Genomic DNA, 17771 nt, shown 5'->3' on the forward strand with positions numbered 1-17771 from the left:
CACAATGCTCTCTGTTGACACCTCTGTCCATGTCAGCAACTGTCCACAGTAGAAGCAAATCCCCAAAGCAAACATTTTCTGCTCTAAACAGTTTCTGACACAGACAGAGGTTGCAGCAGAGAGCACTGTAGTCAGACTGGAAAGAACTACACAACTTTCTCTGTAGTATACAGCAGCTGATAAGTACTGGTCACATTGAGAGTTTTAAATTAAAGTAATTAATAAACCAGTATAATTTTCTGGCAACAGATTATTTGAAAAAGTAGATTTTTTTATGCCGACCATAAAATCTTTTTCTCGGAGGATCCACTGGGGGACACAGAGACCGTGGGTATATCTTGCTGCCATTAGGAGGCTGACACTAAGCAACAAAAACAAAGTCGGCCCATCCAGGCAGGATATACCCCACCTACAGGCTCTGAACTTATCAGTTTAGTCCCAAAGTAGTAGGAGAGGACCAACAGGGAAAGAAAAAAACAGCAACGTCTCAGGGAACCACAGAAGAAAAAAAAAAAGAAAAAAAATATATATATAAACACACACAACCAAGCCCCGGACAGATAACTGAACCAAAGACACCAGAATAAATGGGTGGGTGCTGTGTCCCCCAATGGATCCTCAGAGAAAGATTTTACAGTAAGCATAAAAAACATATACTTTTCAGCTCCATTGGGGGACACAGAGACCGTGGGACAATACAAAGCAATCCCCAGGGTGGGAGAGAACCCAAGCAACTCAGGTGTAAGGCTGGGCCACAGCCATGTGCAACGCCTTACGACCCAAGTTGGCGTCAGCAGACGCAAAAGTGTGCACGCGGTAAAATTTCGTAAAAATTGGGTAAGGACGACCAAGTGGCCGCCTTACAGACTTACAGCCCTATTGCGGAGAGCCCAGGAGGCCCCGATGGATCAAGTGGAATGAGCAGAGACCCGGAAAGGCGGAGTCTTCCCTTTGCATCGGTAGGCTTCCAAGATGGCAGAACGGATCCGCCGTGAAATGGTCGCCTTTGAAACAGGAAGTCCCTTCCAACGACCCTCCAGAGGCACAAAGAATGAGCCACACTGCCGTAAAGATGAAGTGACCGAAAGGTAGGTCCGAACAGCCCATTAAGACAGTGAAGCAAATGCTCCCTGGGATGGGATTAAGCTGGGCAGAAGGACGGGAGGACAACATCCTCATTTAGGTGAAAAAAAGTAAAAGGTAAAAAAAAAGGTGGAGATCAGTCGGAAAACTACTTTGTCTTGTGCAGGACCAAGTAGGGGGAACGGCAGAAGATAGCCGCTAGCTCAGAAACTCTCCTGATGGAAGTGACCGCAATGGGAAAGGCCACTTTCCAGGAAAGGACGCAAAGAGGAACGTCCCAGAGAGGTTCAAAGGGAGCACCATGTAAGGCACTGAGAACCAGATTCAGATCCCATGGGAGAGTAGGGGATCTGTATGGCGGAGCTACATGAGCTGCGCCTTGCAGAAAACAGCGGATGTGAGGACCAGATGCCAGGGGGCGCAAAAAAAGAATGGCGAGAGTAGACATCCTCAGTTAAGGGAACTGAGAGCCAAGTATTGCTCCAGCCCAGATTGTGAAAGATGGCGTGGAAGGGAGAGGACAACTGGAGAGAATGTTTGAGATTAACACCAGTGAAAGTAAGACCGCCAAGTATGGTGATAAATATTTGCAGATGAGGGCTTACGAGCCCTGATCATTGTGCGGATCACTTGGGGAAGAGAACCCTCTGGCACTCAGAACCGCGGTTTAAACCGCCACGCCGTCAAATGCAGTGACAGTAAATTGGGGTGGCAAAGGGGACCCTGAGAGAGCAGGTCGGGATGAACTGGGAGACGCAGTGGCATGTCAGCCACTAGGTGAACGACTTCTGTGTACCACGCTCGTCTGGGCCAGTCCGAAGCCACGAGAATGGCGGAGACTGCCTCCGCTTTAAGCTTCCTAAGGACCCTTGGAAGGAGAGGAAGAGGAGGGAAGAGATAGGGGAAGACGAAGTGCGACCAGGGGATCACTAAGGCGTCCACGGCCAGAGGATCGCGGGACTTTCTGGTTGTGGCGAGACGCAAATAAGTCTACGTCTAGAGTCCCCCAGAGGTTGCATATTTCTGTTCCTAGAATGTGAATCGCCGAGATGGAGGGAACTTTGAATTCCGCCCAGAGCAGGATCCTGGAGACCTCGGACATCACTGCGGGGCTGCGAGTGCAGCTCTGGCGATCGACATTTGCCACAGCCGTGGAGTTGTCTGACTGGACCCGAACTGGACAGTTCTGAAGAAGGCGCTCCCAATGGAGGAGGCAAAAGGTAAATTGCTCAAAGTTACAGAATGTTGATGGGGAGAAGAGCTTCCTGACAGGACCAACGGACCTGGACCGTCCGAACCCGGAAAGCTCAATCCGCCCCCCCAATCACTGAGACTGGCGTCCATCGTGATGACCTGCCAGTGATTGGGCATGAAGAACCGTCCCTACCGAAGAAAAGGAGACTAGAGCCACCACAGGAAGGACTGAGGAATCCGGAAGAAGAATCCTGTGATCGAGGGAAAGCGGAGACTTGTCCACCATGGACAGAAGGGCCAGCTGAAGAGGGCGATAATGAGACTGGGCAAAGAGGATGGCTTCCATGGCCACCACCATCTGACCCAGGACTTCCATGCAGAATGGAATGGAAACGAACGGGACAACGGAGAAGGCGAACACCTTCTGACAGAGAGCGGCGTTTGTCAAGCGGAAGCCAGACCCGGGCAGCTGACATGTCAAACTGGAGTTCCCAAAAAAGATCAGGGACTGGGTGGGAGTCTGGTTGGACTTTCCCTGGTTGATCACCCAGCTGAAACTAGACAAGGTCTGTAGAGTGAGTAGGAGACTCCTGATTCTAGGCCCTGGTTGGAGCCTTGATCAGGTCGTCGTCTAAGTAAAGGATCACGGACACACCCCAGGCTCAAAGGATGCCAGGACCTTGGTAAAGGGAAGGGCCACACGCTGGACGCCACCACAGAACCGAGAGACTCCATACGGAAATGACGCAGGAGTAGGTGGCGGTTGAGGAGCTTCAGATCCAGGGGAGGGCGGACGGAGACCCCTATTTTTGGGACGAAGCAAAGATTTGAGTAGAACCTTGAAAAACACTCACTGGGAGGAACTGGTCCGAAGTGTGACCAGAAAAGCCGCCGCCAAGGAAGGAAAACGAGGAGGTCGAGAACAAAAAAGCGGTCCCTTGGAAAGGAAGCAAACTCGATCCGATAGCCGTCGGAAACGACATCTCGGACCCAAGAGTCCTGCACCTGAGCCAGCCAAACATCCCGGAACAGGGACAAACGACCTCCCACCCAAAAATAATTCTCGGAGGGAGGCTTACGGGTGCCTGAAACGGTTATCCGACTTCCAGGAAGGGCGTGCCTTGAAGAAAGGGATCGTCCTATCCTTTGAGGGTGCCGGCCTGGCTGCCCGACCCGAGCCAAAAGGAGGTCGACTTCCAGCGGGACTCTGCGGTAGTATGGAGCTCTTACCTCCAGTAGCCTTGGAGATAATCTCGTCCAGGCTTTCTCCGAAGAGCCGGCTGCTGGAGTACAGAAGTTCCTTCAGAGACTTCTTACAAGCGGCATCGGCGTCCCAAGCCTTCAGCCACATAGAGCGACGAATCGCCCCAAGGTTACCTGTAGCAAAAGACATACAATGGGCAGACTCTAAGGAAGCACAAGTAGTCTCCAGCATTGGAGAGTTGAAGTGCAAGATCTGCCAAATCTTCTGAGGGGGCCCCAGACAAAATGCCCTGGCAGAGCTGGGAAGCCCAAACAGAAAGGGCTTTGGACACCCAAGCAGAAGCGAAAGCAGGAAGCAAGGATGAACCCGACGCTTAAAAAGACAAACCTGCCCAGATTCTCAATCCATTTGTCCGCTGGATCCTTAAAGGAGGCTGCATCCGCCAATGGTAGAGAAGTCGATTTTGACAGACGGGAAACCGGAGGATCCACAGCAGGCGGTGTCGTCCATTTTGCAATTAGGTCCTGGGCAAAGGGAAACTGTGCCTAAACCATCTTAGTTCCTTGCATTTGTATGGATGCTTCTATCAAGGTGTCAAATTCAGCATGAGAGCTGTATACCTTATGAGAGCAATGGGAGCGATGGAAGGAAACTTCTGGAGCTGTGTTCGACGTTACAGGGTCCTCTAGGTGAAAGGTGTCCCTGATGGCTGAAAGCAAATTGTTCACCATGTCTGACACACTTGTTCATTTCAGAGGCAGAACCAGATGCCTCATCTTCCAGCTCCCCAGTAGAATGGGAGCGGGTGGAGGAAGCCTTAGATGAAGTCAAGGTGGACCTGGCATGTAGATCTGGAGACCTAGGGCGGCGACCAGGAGAGCGACCCCTAGAGCAGGGGTGCTGCTGGGGGGCCGGGGAGGAGGAGCGAGACCGATGAGGGGAGCGCCTGTCCCGAGCTCTGGATTCCGGAGAAGAGCCAGAAGACAGAGAGCCACAGAGAGGGAGAGAGACACAGAGACAAAGAGAGAGACAGAGAGAGCGAGACAGAGAGAAAAGGGAGGGAAAAAAATCTAGAAACACGTCCCTAAACGAAAAAATAAGAAAGTACAGACACTAAGCTAAAACTGATTAGCTCAGAGCCTGTAGGCGGGGTATATCCTGCCAGGAGGGGCAAACTTTCTTTTTGTTGCCTAGTGGCAGCAAGATATACCACGGTCCCTGTGTCCCCCAATGGAGCAGACGGAGAAACATTTTTTTCCCCCACTGGGGTACCCCTTTAATCACTGGCAGAAATACCTGCTCATGCCCTGTATCAGAAAGTCAGCAGTGATGTCCCTTATGTAGCGCTAAGAATGCCAAACCCCAGCCCACAATCTAGATACATGGGACATCATTGCCAAGAAAGACATCATAGGTCAAGTAAAAAATGTTGAAGATAGCACTCCAAAATTTTGTGAACCTTAAACATGCTACATTTCAGGTCAACAGATCAAGCTTGAGAAAGGCTCCCATAAGCGGAAAGTTCAACGGGGAACTCCGCTGTTAGACATCTTATCCCCTATCCCCCTGCAGCAGCCGGGACCTCAGCAACCCGGAGGTAAGTTTTCTCCTAGACTGATGAAGGGCAGTACAGGGGACGGGGCATCGTGACGTCACTTCCCCGCCCCTCGTGACATCAGGTCCACCCCCCTCAATGCAAGTCTATGGAAGGGGTGTCACGCTCCCTCCCATAGACTTGTATTGAGAGGGCGGGGCATGACATCACAATGCCCCGTTCCCTGAAGCGCTCTGAGAAAACTTAGCTCTGGGCAGCTGAGGTATCGGGCTGCTGCAGGGGGGGGGGGGGGGATCGCGGGGGTCCCCAGCGAGGGATAACATGTCTAACAGTGGAGTACCCCTTTAAAGGTTTCTGATATAATACAGAAGGTTCATGTAAGTCCTTTGGAGTGCTTTGTTCTACATTTTATACTTCTTCACTGGTTTATGGACTCTGAACCAGGTCTAGTGAGGCAGGTAACATTGATATAGAATTTTACGGAGCTCAAAGTTAAATAATGAATTGGACAATTATAGGTTTTAAGAAAATAAACTTCACACTTATACTGACTGTTTACCTTCTCATCAGACACACAAGCAAGACGATCCACAAGTTCAGGATTAGCAATCAAACTTTTAATGTATTCTTCACCTAAAATATATAAAAAATAAAAAATGTATAACAAATTTTCACATTTAAATTTTGAAATGTGATGTAATCTAATTTCAGGACAGGTAAATATGATATGTTGCCCCAGTGCTGTTCTATAATTTCCTTCATGCAGCTACTACTTCGGAGGATGTGCTAGAGGCATAGCAAGCAGGGCCCCATCTTCTGTATATGAAGTGTATAGCAGACACCATGTTTGGCTGCACGGATTAAAAATCTGTACAAGTTATATAATGGGCAGAAAAAGTACTAATCCCCATGTAAACAGAGGACAGCTTATTGTCTTACCCGAGTTACCTGAATTTGTAGGCACATTCTAAGGAAAGCAGAACAATTCAATGATATAGAGCATTTTTAAAGTAAAGCACATAATGCAAACGCACACTAAATAATAACTTACATGTAAATGCTACAATTCCTTCCTCCACTGCCTTCTCTTTGTTGCCGCGGTCATTTGTTATTAATAGTACTTGCAGGTTTTTAAGATTTGCAGATTTCTGCAAATGTTTATTATACCATTTTGCTGCTGTACGAATTGCTCTGTCATTTCGATCATTAGCATTTTCCCCCTGTTCTTGTTCTATATAGGTTTCCCTGTGATGTACAAATACAAATTAAAACACATAATTTATCACTCGTGTGATTATTCAATATACTGATAACCTCAATCTAGGGATAATTTTATTTACCTCATTATAAATTGCCTAATCTTTATTTGAAAAATAAACATTGAGGGTAGGGTCACACATTTCGGGCTGCGCTGACGCCAGTCATTAGAGCAAGCTCCCTGTTGTGGCTGGGTAGCCCTATGGGTGTGGTCTTAGTAGCAGATTTCCTGCTGCAGATTTGCTACAGACACACAGGGCTACCTGGCCGCAGCAGGAGCTTGCTCTAGTGGCTGGTGTTGGCGCATTTACAGTGTGAAATACGCTGCGGATGTGCTACTTGTGACCCTACCATGTAAGCTAAACTTTATTGAACAATTTTAGCCAATGTATGAATTGTAGGTTCACATTTAAGGAGCCTTTACTTGTATTTTAAAGAAATGCAATATGTTGATTCCCTAACATTTCTATTATAAGAATCTTTCTTTTTGACAACCTCTACATGCTATTCCACAAACATTACACACTGCAGTAATCCATGGCCTGTATTCTGCTGATGGTACAGCAGAGTAAAATGATCCAGCTCTGCCCTTTTGTATTATTGTATCACTTTCCCTCAGTAGTGTAGTGCACAAATAATAAACAATAATAAGCATGTGTGCGACAGTCTAGAAAATGAGCTTTAGAAGTATCCTGCGCAGTATGCTAATTATGTATGGCATCCCAAAGTAGTCATTGCACCCCAGGCTGTTATCACGCCTATTCAGGCTCTAATCATGCCTATTCAGGAGTGATTGACAGCCTGCGAATGACCAGTGTCACTGTTCTTTACTAAAATCTCTTGCAAGCCCAGTGGCAGTGCTAACCCTGGGCATGAGGGGACTTCTGAGCCTGCACGAGACCTTTGGGATCAAGTCAGGCATTCATTTACACTTAAATAGGCGTGATTACGGCGCAGGGTGCAGTGACTACTTCGGGATTCCACATGCACAAATTACTACTAAAACCTAATAAGTATACTACACGGGACACTTAAAACTTATTTACTACAATGTCACAGATGAACAGGTGGTCATCTGGGCATGGTAACCAGCTTAATTATATGATGTAAAATTTGTCATCAACAGTAAGAGTAATATTATTTGTAGTAATAATAGTAGTAATAATAATTCTAGAGGAATAGACTGACAATGTCACTCATCAGTGGGGAGGAAAAAAACATTAAATCAATGGCTCAATACAGCAATAGTTATTTAGAATTACCGATGGTGTTCATTAGTGAATGTATAGAAATACTTTTCTTGATCATTAGTCAAATCTCTTATTCTCTTGTATACTGGTGCACTACGACTCCTCACTTCCTGAAGAACAGTCTGCAATAAGATGACATTCTGCATCACAGGATCCTCAAGGATGTCAATCTAAACACAGAGGTACAGAAAAAAGATTTTCAAAAATTAGAGAGAATAAGAAACATAAACGGGGTACTTCGGTGGAAAACATTTTTTTCAAATCAACTGGTGCCAGAAAGTTAAACAGATTTTGAAATTACTTCTATTTAAAATCTTAATCCTTTCAGTACTTATAAACTGCTGTATGCTCTAGATGAAGTTGTATAGTTATGTCCTGTCTGACCACAGTTCTCTCTGCTGACACTTCTTTCTATGTCAGGAACTGTCCAGAGCAGGAGAGGTTTGCTATGGGGATTTGTTCCTGCTTGACAGTTCCTGACATGGACAGAGGTGTCAGCAGAGAGCATTTTGGTCAGACAGAATATAACTACGCAACTTCCTCTGCAGCATACAGCAGCTGATAAGTACTGAAAAGATCAATATTTTTGTATAGAAGTAATTGACAAATCTGTTTAACTTTCTTGCACCAGTTGATTAGAATTTTTTTTCCCCACTGGAGTACCCCTTTGAACTGTACAGCATTTAACCTAATATTCAGAAGATATTTAGAGAATATCGAAGGCAATCTGCCCACACGTCCAAATCATTAAAACTCCTGAGAGCCCTATAAAAAGGTCACAGCAGGAAATGGAACAATGTCTGTGGTTTTGGTGGTGCAGTTTACCTGACAGAAAAATATTGTATAAATGTTCCTGTCAACACCAAAGATCTTCTGCTTATATGTCCTGAACTATATTGAAAGCTTTTCTAGATCCTCCTCTCAGCTGTGACTGACATCCCCTGTGGTATCCTAACTGGGCGCTATAGCTGTCAATTATATCTCAGGAGAGTCTGGGACATTAAAAAGGTCGATTTAAGATTAAAAGTTAAACCCTTTCCAGGGGATAGAGGAGAAAGCTGATTATTGGGACCCACACTAATTACAAGAACAGAGGTCAAATGTCCCCTGAGTAAATGGAGCAGCAGTCTGCACACCTGGTCAATGCTCCATTTACTAAGCAAGCATGCTACCAATTCATTCACTTGGTGACCAATGTTCTTACGATTATGGGGGATCCCAACGGTTGGATTTCCACTGATCAGAGGGGGTTTTCTTCTAATCTGTGGATAGCCTTAAAAGTGTCAAAAGTTTTTAATTGCTCAGGGTCTCAGTACTCAGACCCCCTCTGAGCACTGAGAAGGGGCAGGAATAAGTGCATGGTATAACACTTTACTCCCTGTCTCTCAGTGATCTTTGTTTTCCTGCTCCATTATAAGGTTATGGGGCAAGACAGAAAGCCTGGAAGTAAAGCACACTAATGTACACTTATTCTCCTGATCAGTGGGGGTGTCAGCTCTGATCTCCTGACTGATAAAACTTTTCACGTTTCTGTGACAGGTCAAAGGTTTCTTAATGAAACAGTGCCCATTTAATTTAACCCCCTTAAACTATGCTGTTCTTGGTCATGCAGGTTTCCATTCCATGTCTTGTTAGAACAGATGCATAAGAGGTGGCACCATAAGGCCTTGTTACCTGGTGCAGTAGTACATTAGTGTCAGGCAGGATGTAGTGGGGGGCATCACACAGAGTGCTCTGCAGCACAGGCTCCATCTGCAGCACAGGGCTCTCCTGCTGGCACTGGTCACATCCATGGCACCCGCAGGTAATGTCATCCCTCAGGTAATGCTCTCTGACAACTTTTAAGATGCCGCCGGAGCGAGTCTTCTTCACAAATGTCTTCGACTTTAACATGTTCTTAGCTGGTTCTAAAAACAATAGAATGAATTAAGGAACAAGAACTGACACAATACATTGCACACAGGGAGCCTCCTGGACATTGTTTCCCAACCAGGGTGCCTCCAGCTGTTGCAAAACTACAACTCCCAGATCCAGTATGCTGGGAGTTGTAGTTTTGCAACAGCTGGAGGCACCCTGGTTGGGAAACACTGCTCCAGGAGCTGGCACGGAGACCCAGCACTGTTACTGAGGACCACTGTGATGTCCCACACTTGTCACTAAGCAGACTAGCCCCAGAGTACACAGTACTAGCCCACCCTCACCCAGCTGGCCTCCTGACCACACGCGTGCTGCAAGGCTTCACTTTTACCTTAAAAAATAAATAAAACCATCCACATCTGGCCACCGCAAACACGTTTCCTTTCGGTGCCGTACTACGCATGCTCAGTGCCCACGTGCAGAAACAGGAAGCAGTCACATACAAACCAATCAAACCCGCTGCAGTTCAAAACGAGGCGTGATCCGCAAACCCGGAAGTAAGTAGCGTATTGCTTAGCATCGTTGGATTAAACCTGGGAAATATCTAAAACAGTTCCACCAGGTCATTGAATAAAGGAGCAAATAGTATCCATAATAAAGTATATATAAGGCAGAATGTGTGTCTTTATGATTTGTGGCCGTATATTGCATATAAGGGGTGAGTAAAGTGAAAAGTCCTTAGAGAGAACTACAGGTGGGCGGGGCTTTAGCGCGCAAGCGCAGTGTGTGCCGGTTCGGTTGTGTTGTGGTCAGTGAAGCGGGTGTAGAGGCGCCAGAGAGCTCGAGGAGCCGGGTATGTAGTGTGCGGACATTACTTATGACATATTTATATACACAGCGCTTGTTCTGTAGTCTGGTGCTTTGTGTCAGTGAAGATATCTGCCCGGGTTCTGTCACCAAATTTCTGCTGTATTACTTTGGTCAGGTGTGTGCCAGCCCTGCAGAACTACAAGTCCCAGCATAGTCTCTGTATTTTATGTTTTTTTTTTCTTCTGCAAACTGTCCGGACATGCTGGAGCTTGTAGTGTTCCCAGCACATGGGGAGTTTTATGAAGGTTTTGCTTTACCCTTAGTGATGAGTAGTGTTGAGCATGAATATTTGCATTTCCATTTTTTAATCGCGAATATTGCGAATATATTTGAAATTGCGAATATTAGATTTTTTTTTACACATATGCGCATATGTGAATATTCGCATATTCCTTCTTTTCACTTGTGCGCCAATTAGAATGATGCAAATACACTTGTCAGAGGTTATCAACAACATCCCTAGCAACCAATAGTAAAGTTGCCCACCCCCTCACTGTTTTCTTCCTCGAATATGCGAATATTCACATATGTGAATATAACGAATACGCAAAATTGGCGAATATAGGACGAATATCGCAACTTCGAATATGGGCAATGCCGCTCATCACTAGTAATGTGTAGATGTGTGCCCAGAACAGTGTTTCCTTACCAGGGTGCCTCCAGCTGTTGCAAAACTACAACTCCTAGCATGCTCAGACAGCCAAAGGCTGTCCGTGCATGCTGGGAGTTGTAGTTTTGCAACAGCTGGAGGCACCCTGGTACGGAAACACTGGCCCAGAGTGCAGTGCAGCTATAAAGGACCAGTCTGTATGGGTATTATGGAGATGTCATACACCCTATTGCGGAATACTTGAGGTATCTATTAAAGGGGAACTCTGGTGGAAACAAGTAGGAAACAAATGTTTTCAAATCAACTGGTGCCTGAAAGTTAAAGGGTAGCTCCCACCATCCATTTTTTTTTTCTGTCCCTGCCTATTGCCCATCTATCCCTAACCCCCTCCCTGCCTTTACATTTTGTTTTTACTATATTAAAATGGCTTTTTGTCTGCCTGGTAGTGTGCTCACTACCAGGCAGACTTCCCCAGCAGGCGCCACGTCACTGATGCCTGCTGGGGCCGACACTTCCGCCCTTAGTTCACTATACAGGGTGGCGCCAGCTGTTTCACCACTACAACTCCCAGCTTGCACTGACATCTACTGGCTGCCAGGGCATTCTGGGAGTTGTAGTGGTGAAACAGCTGGAGGCACCCTGTGGTGAAAACAATAACTTTGTTAGCGCAAAGTTATTGTTTTCACCACAGGGTGCCTCCTCACCCCCCCCCCCCCCCAGCCTCTAGTGCTGAGCGGCGGCGGCGCTCTCCCGAACCCCGCTCCCCACCACCATGCCTCTAGTGCTGAGCCGCGGTGCTCCCCCGAACCCAGCTCCCCCCCCACCCCATTCCTCTTGTGCAGAGAGCAGATTTACCCATCCGGAGGATCAGCACAGCAATGAGTGCGCACCCTGCCCACAACGGGGGCGGGTGAGGCCAGTGGAGCTGGTCAATGCACGCAGCCCCAGCTACCAGCCTGCTTGCTCTCGCCTGTTTTATTGACAGGCGGGAGCGAGCACCACAATGCCTGAATTTCGACTCATTGCCAGGCTTAAATGAGTCGAAATTCAGTAGTGACGTCACTGCCGAATGCATTGGGCCACTAGGAGGGCGACCCCTAGTGGCCGAATTATAAAGTGATTTTAAACTGGTTTAAAATCACTTTTTTTAAATTAAAGTATATTAGAGATATGTTGTAGTACTTAAGTACTACAACACATCAATTTTTTTACTTCATGACAGTGCCCATTTAAACAGATTTGTAAATTAACCAAACCATGTGTGCAGCTCACAACTGAAAGATCCAAGGTATAGTGGTTAGAAGCCGATCCCCACCGTCCAGAAAGGGAAATAAATAATATAAATATTAACCACACCTCAAACATCTCACCATATCATATGGTACATAAGGATTGAAGACAGATGATTAGAAAAAGATGCAGAATTTTATTACATTATAAAAATATTTATAATATTAGACATGCATGAAATGCAAAATATATAACAATAGCATGAAAAATAAATAAAAATGAATAAACTAAAAAGCACCAATAAAATATTCTACCACTGGGCCCTAGTGATAGTTAATAAACGGTAATGATCACTATTTTGTACCAGCACTGCGATGGTTAATTGCAGAAATGTAGCGGCTCTGTGATTGTTAATTGCAGAAATGTAGTGGCACTGCGATGGTTAATTGCAGAAATGTCCCGATTAAAAGTCCACTGGTTATATTGGATCCAAATAGATACAGTTCTTAAATGTGGAATAAAGTTCTTATATATGAAAACACCCATGCAGACTTGCTGTTGCCGTAATGGAGACAGATGTATTACCTCACCAGTGTGGTCCCGTTCTGAGACGGACTTCGTAGATGTAGCAGATATTTTAGCACTGGGAGGATTGTTTGCGGAGACAACCGGTTGATGTTGATATTGATATTGGCGGCAGAGGTCACATCAAGGCTCTGGCAGGAGCAGAAGAATCGCCGAACTAGGGCTCTGGCAAGAGCGCACTGCTCGCATACCCCTATGGCTGAAGCTCCGGCAGATAGAAAGTTGAAAGTTCGCGGTCTCACTTGCAGCGGGTAATGTCAGCAGCTATTGTAAGCTTTGGAGATGAATAAATCCTTGACTGCTCGGATGATGGTTCCTCGCGAATACCATAGGTTCTGTATTAATATTATATCTAGACACGTTTCAGGGTGCTTAGTATTTCTATACGACCCCTTCCTCAGTAGATAAAAAAAATAGCTGGATACGGTCTTGCTTAAATAGCCATTTCACACTTTCCTTAAACTGGCTATAAGCAAGACCGTATCCAGCTATTTTTTTTTTATCTACTGAGGAAGGGGTCATATAGAAATTCTAAGCACCCTGAAACGCGTCTAGATATAATATTAATGCAGCACCTACGGTATTCCAGAGGAACCATCATCCGAGCTGTCCAAAGATTCATTCATCTCCAAAGCTTTTATTAGCTGCTGACGTCACCCGCTGCAAGGGAGACCGCAAACTTTCAACTTTCTATCTGCCGGAGCTTCAGCCAGAGTGGTTTACGAGCAGTGCGCTCTTGCCAGAGCCCTAGTTCGGCGATTCTTCTGCTCCTGCCAGAGCCTTGATGTGTGATCTGCCGCCGGTATCAATATCAACATAGGGCACCACCAGTTGTCTCCGCAAACAATCCTCCCAGTGCTAAAATATCTGCTACATCTACAAAGTCCGTCGCAGAAAGGGACCACACTGGTGAGGTAATACATCTGTCTCCATTACGGCAACAGCGAGTCTGCACGGGTGTTTTCATATATAAGGGCTTTATTCCACATTTAAGAACCAATATAACAAGTGGACTTTTAATCGGGACATTTCTGCAATTAACCATCGCAGTGCTGCTACATTTCTGCAATTAACCATCGCAGTGCTGGTACAAAATAGTGATCATTACCGTTTATTATCTACCTCTAGGGCCAAGTGGTAGAATATTTTATTGGTGCTTTTTAGTTTATTCATTTTTATTTTTTCATTCTATTGTTATATATTTTGCATTTCATGCATGTCTAATATTATGAATATTTTTATATTGTAATAAAATTCTGCATCTTTTTCTAATCATCTGTCTTCAATCATTATGTACCATATGATATGGTGAGATCTTTGAGGTGTGGTTAATCTTAATCCTTCCAGTACTTATGAGCTGCTGTATAAAACAGAGACATTCGTGAATTTCTTTTCTGTCTGACCACAGTGCTCTGTACTGACACCTCTGTCCGTGTCAGGATCTGTCCAGATTAGAATCATATCCCCATAGAAAACATCTCCTGCTCTGGACAGTTCCTGACACGGACAGAGGTGTCAGTAGAGAGCACTGTTGTCAGACAGAAAATAACTTCACAAATGTCTCTATTGTATATCTGTAGTATACAGCAGCTAAGTACTAGAAGGGTTAAGATTTTTAAATAGAAGTGATCTACAAATCTGTTTAACTTTCTTGCACCAGTTGATTTGAAAATAAACATTTTCCACCGGTGTTCCCCTTTAAGGATCCTCTTGGTTAGATTGGAGACCCCAGAGCGTCTATTACTCCTGTCCTGTCCTAAACCCATTGATATGAATGGACCGTGTGTAATGCTTCATTCCTACCCCCTCCCCTGCAGGAAATTAACCCCTTTCTTCCAGGCTTCTCATTGTTTACAGTTGTTCACCAAGGGGACACTTTATGTGCTAATTGTCAAAGCACCCTTCTAACAAGTGGGGATTGTCCAAGGTGAAGAACACCTTTAAATCTCCCATCACCTAGATCACTATGAAGAGAGAGGAGAAAGAACCCCAAAGATTGAGAACTCAATCTCCTGTGCCTCCCACAACTCCCCCACTATAAGATTTAGTTTCCAGATGAAAACACGGTTGTTAGAACCAGCAGAGAGACACTGGCGACTGTTTCTTCCTGTTGTCTTCTACGGAGTCTATCTTCAGTGAATGTGAAAAAGTGGTCTACCGTGTTTTATAGTCCGAGCCAAAACTCATATGTTTGGAATTGGTCAATGGTTTGAATGAGACTGCGCTGATCCGACCATAAATACACTGACAACTGATTTTGAGCTTCTGCCGATGTATCCCTTTAGTCAAGGAAACTTGGTATTACAATATATTGTTATTATTAGTTCTAGTGTTTGATGGTATGGTTATTATAATTATATGTTCTAGTATTTTTGATCATATGTGCCTGTAGATGTAGTGATACTAGACATTTTGGATGTCATTTTTAGAACTGTCTTTTAACCATCTAAATTTACTTTTTGTAGACACTGAATATGTCTCGGAAAATGAACAGGAAAGTAAACATCTCTAGCTCTCTGGAGTCTGAAGACATCAGCCTGGAAACAACAGTGCCCACAGATGACATTTCCTCATCTGAGGAGCGAACTGGTTCTACTAAGATCACCAGACAGCTGATCGAAAGGAAGGAGCTTCTTCACAATCTGCAGCTTCTGAAGATAGAGCTGTCCCAAAAGAACCTGATGATTGACAACCTGAAAGGAGAATACCTGACCAAAGTAAGTTATGCCTCTGACAGTGTTTCTCAACCAGGGTGCCTCTAGCTGTTTAAAAACTACAACTCCCAGCATGCTCGGAGTTGTAGTTTTTCAACAGCTGGAAGCACCCAGGTTGGGAAACACTGCTCTATGAGATGTTGACCTAAGTTCTGTGAATGTCATACATCAATGAAGGATGAAGCAGCCAGCATGCATGCCATTCTCAGCATGTCCTAACTTAAAGGGGTATCCCAGTGATTTTTTTTATTTTTATTTGACTATTCTACAGGGGCTGTAAAGTTAGTGTAGTTCATAATATAGTGTCTGTACCTGTGGGTGACGATTTTCTCACAATTTTTCTGTGATTTTCACCCCAATATTTATTTTTACCAGCATACAAAATGACTGTTGTCTCCGATTTTCCCAGGTCTCACTAGTCAGCTGATGACAGGGAGCCTGTCTGCTTAAATGGGTGGAGGGATCGCTTGGTGGGAGAGAGATAAATCTGCAACTGTCATCACAGGTGCGAGCCTCAGCGGTTGGGGAGGAGTCTTTCGGGATCAGACTGTCCAGGGCCATTGCTCTTCTCAGGAGGCTCTCCTCTCCATCAACATTCTGGAACTCCGGGCAATTTTCCTTTTTGTCTCTTCCGTTGGGTCCGGCTTCTTCAGGACATCCTGTTCGTGTCCAGTCAGACAACGCTACTCACAGCCCCTCTGCAATGGCCGAAGTCTCCAGGATCCTGCTCTGGGTGGAACGTCGAGTTCCCTCCATTCTGGGGGTGGACAATTGGGAGGCGGACTTCCTCAGCCACTCCTCGGCTGACCCCAGCCAATGGTCCCTTCATCCGGAGGTGCTAGCGGAAATCTGCAACTGCCGGTGGACCCCAGACCTGGATCTCTTTGCGTTGCGCCACAACATGCAAGTTCCTCGCTTCGTCGCAAAGTCCAGCGATGCTCTGGCCATGGACGCGCTAGTGATCCCCTGGTCGCCCTTCACCTGTTCCTATCTCTTTCCTCCTCTACCCTTCCTCTCCAGGGTCATGAGGAAGATCAAGGCGTGGCTCCGGACTGGCCCAGACGTGCGTGGTACGCCGACGTTGTTCGCCTCGTAACCGATGTACCACTGTGTCTCACAGCTCGTCCCGACCTGCTCTCCCGAGGTCCCCTCTGCCACCTCAATTTACTGTCGCTGCATTTGACTGTGTGGCGGTTGAAACCACGGTTCTAAGGGCCCAGGAGTTTTCTCCCCAGGTGATCCACACAATGATTCGGGCCCGCAAGTCTTCCTCTGCGAAGATTTATCTCCGCACTTGGCGGGCCTATTTCCGATGGTGCGAGTCTGTCATTCTCACTAGTAGATTTTTCCCTTCCGCGTCTTCTTTCCTTTTTTCCAGTGTGGCCTAGAATAGGGTTTGGCCCTCAATTCTCTTAAGGGTCAACCCTTTCCATCTGCTTCCAGCATCCCCTGGCGTCCGATTCTCACATCCTCACCTTTCTGCAAGGAGTAGCTCATGCGGCTTCGCCGTATTGGTCCCCCACTCCACCGTGGCATCTGAACCTTGTACTTGGCGCCTTACAGGGGGCTCCATTTGAACCTCTCCGGGACGTTCCTCTTTGCGTCCTTTCCTGGAAAGTGTCTTTCCTTATTGCAGTCACTTCCATCCAGAGGGTTTCTGAGTTAGCAGCTCTCTCCTGCCGTTCCCCCTATATGGTTCTGCATCAGGACAAGGTTGTTTTCCAGCTGATTCCTTCCTTTTTGGCCCAAGGTGGTCTCCTCCTTTCACCTGAATGAGGATATCGATCTCTCTTCCTTTTTGCCCAGCTCCGTCCCATCCTAGGGAGCACTCACTCCATTGTGTAATGTGGTTCGGTCTGTTCGGACTAACCTTTCGGTCACCTCATCTTTCAGTCAGTGTGACTCCTTCTGTGTTTTTCCAGAGGGTCGTCGCAAGGGACTTCCAGCTTCCAAGGTGACCATCTCGTGGTGGATCCATTCTGCTATCTTGGAAGCCTACTGCTGCAAAGAGAAGACTCCGCCCTTTCAGGTCACAGCTCATTCCACTTGTTCCGTTGGGGCCTCCTGGGCTTTTTTGTCACAGGGCCTTGCAAGTCTGTAAGGTGGCCACGTGGTCGTCCTTGCACACGTTTACAAAGTTCTACCAAGTGCACACTTTGTTGAAGGCGGCAGTTTCTCAGCCTTCTGTCTGACTCTTCTGGTTTGGGTTCTATCCCACCACGTAGACTGCTTTGATATGTCCCACGGTTCCTGTGTCCCCCAATGGAGCCGACCGAAAAGTAGATTTTTTAAAATTTTTGTGCTTATCATAATATCTCTTTGTCGGAGGATCCATTGGGGGACACAGTACCCACCCATGTGT

General features: G+C 46.1%; 2 protein-coding genes across 5 annotated transcripts in view; one reads left to right on the forward strand and one right to left on the reverse strand.

Annotated features, from left to right (window-relative positions):
* DIS3 (DIS3 homolog, exosome endoribonuclease and 3'-5' exoribonuclease) overlaps nucleotides 1-10161 on the reverse strand; it is a 36832-nt gene extending 26671 nt beyond the window's left edge. Inside the window, exons 1-5 of one of the 3 annotated variants that reach the window (XM_056555505.1) lie at nucleotides 9908-10161; nucleotides 9218-9450; nucleotides 7556-7713; nucleotides 6088-6281; nucleotides 5596-5669 (exon numbers count right to left, since the gene is read on the reverse strand). In XM_056555505.1, coding sequence (XP_056411480.1) covers nucleotides 5596-5669; nucleotides 6088-6281; nucleotides 7556-7713; nucleotides 9218-9436 — 645 coding nt within the window. In that variant the 5' untranslated portion in view covers nucleotides 9437-9450; nucleotides 9908-10161. Of the gene's footprint in view, nucleotides 1-5595; nucleotides 5670-6087; nucleotides 6282-7555; nucleotides 7714-9217; nucleotides 9451-9744 lie in introns of all 3 variants that reach the window. The other 2 variants (XM_056555504.1, XM_056555503.1) reach the window with 2 other exon arrangements.
* The window catches only part of PIBF1 (progesterone immunomodulatory binding factor 1), a 233321-nt gene continuing 225485 nt past the window's right edge, over nucleotides 9936-17771 (forward strand). Inside the window, exons 1-2 of one of the 2 annotated variants that reach the window (XM_056555507.1) lie at nucleotides 9936-9957; nucleotides 15161-15412. In XM_056555507.1, the coding sequence (XP_056411482.1) occupies nucleotides 15170-15412 (243 nt within the window). In that variant the 5' untranslated portion in view covers nucleotides 9936-9957; nucleotides 15161-15169. Of the gene's footprint in view, nucleotides 9958-10194; nucleotides 10254-15160; nucleotides 15413-17771 lie in introns of those variants that run through there. The other variant, XM_056555506.1, reaches the window with a different exon arrangement.

This window comes from Hyla sarda, chromosome 2, assembly GCF_029499605.1.
Source record: "Hyla sarda isolate aHylSar1 chromosome 2, aHylSar1.hap1, whole genome shotgun sequence".
Lineage (NCBI taxonomy): Eukaryota > Metazoa > Chordata > Amphibia > Anura > Hylidae > Hyla > Hyla sarda.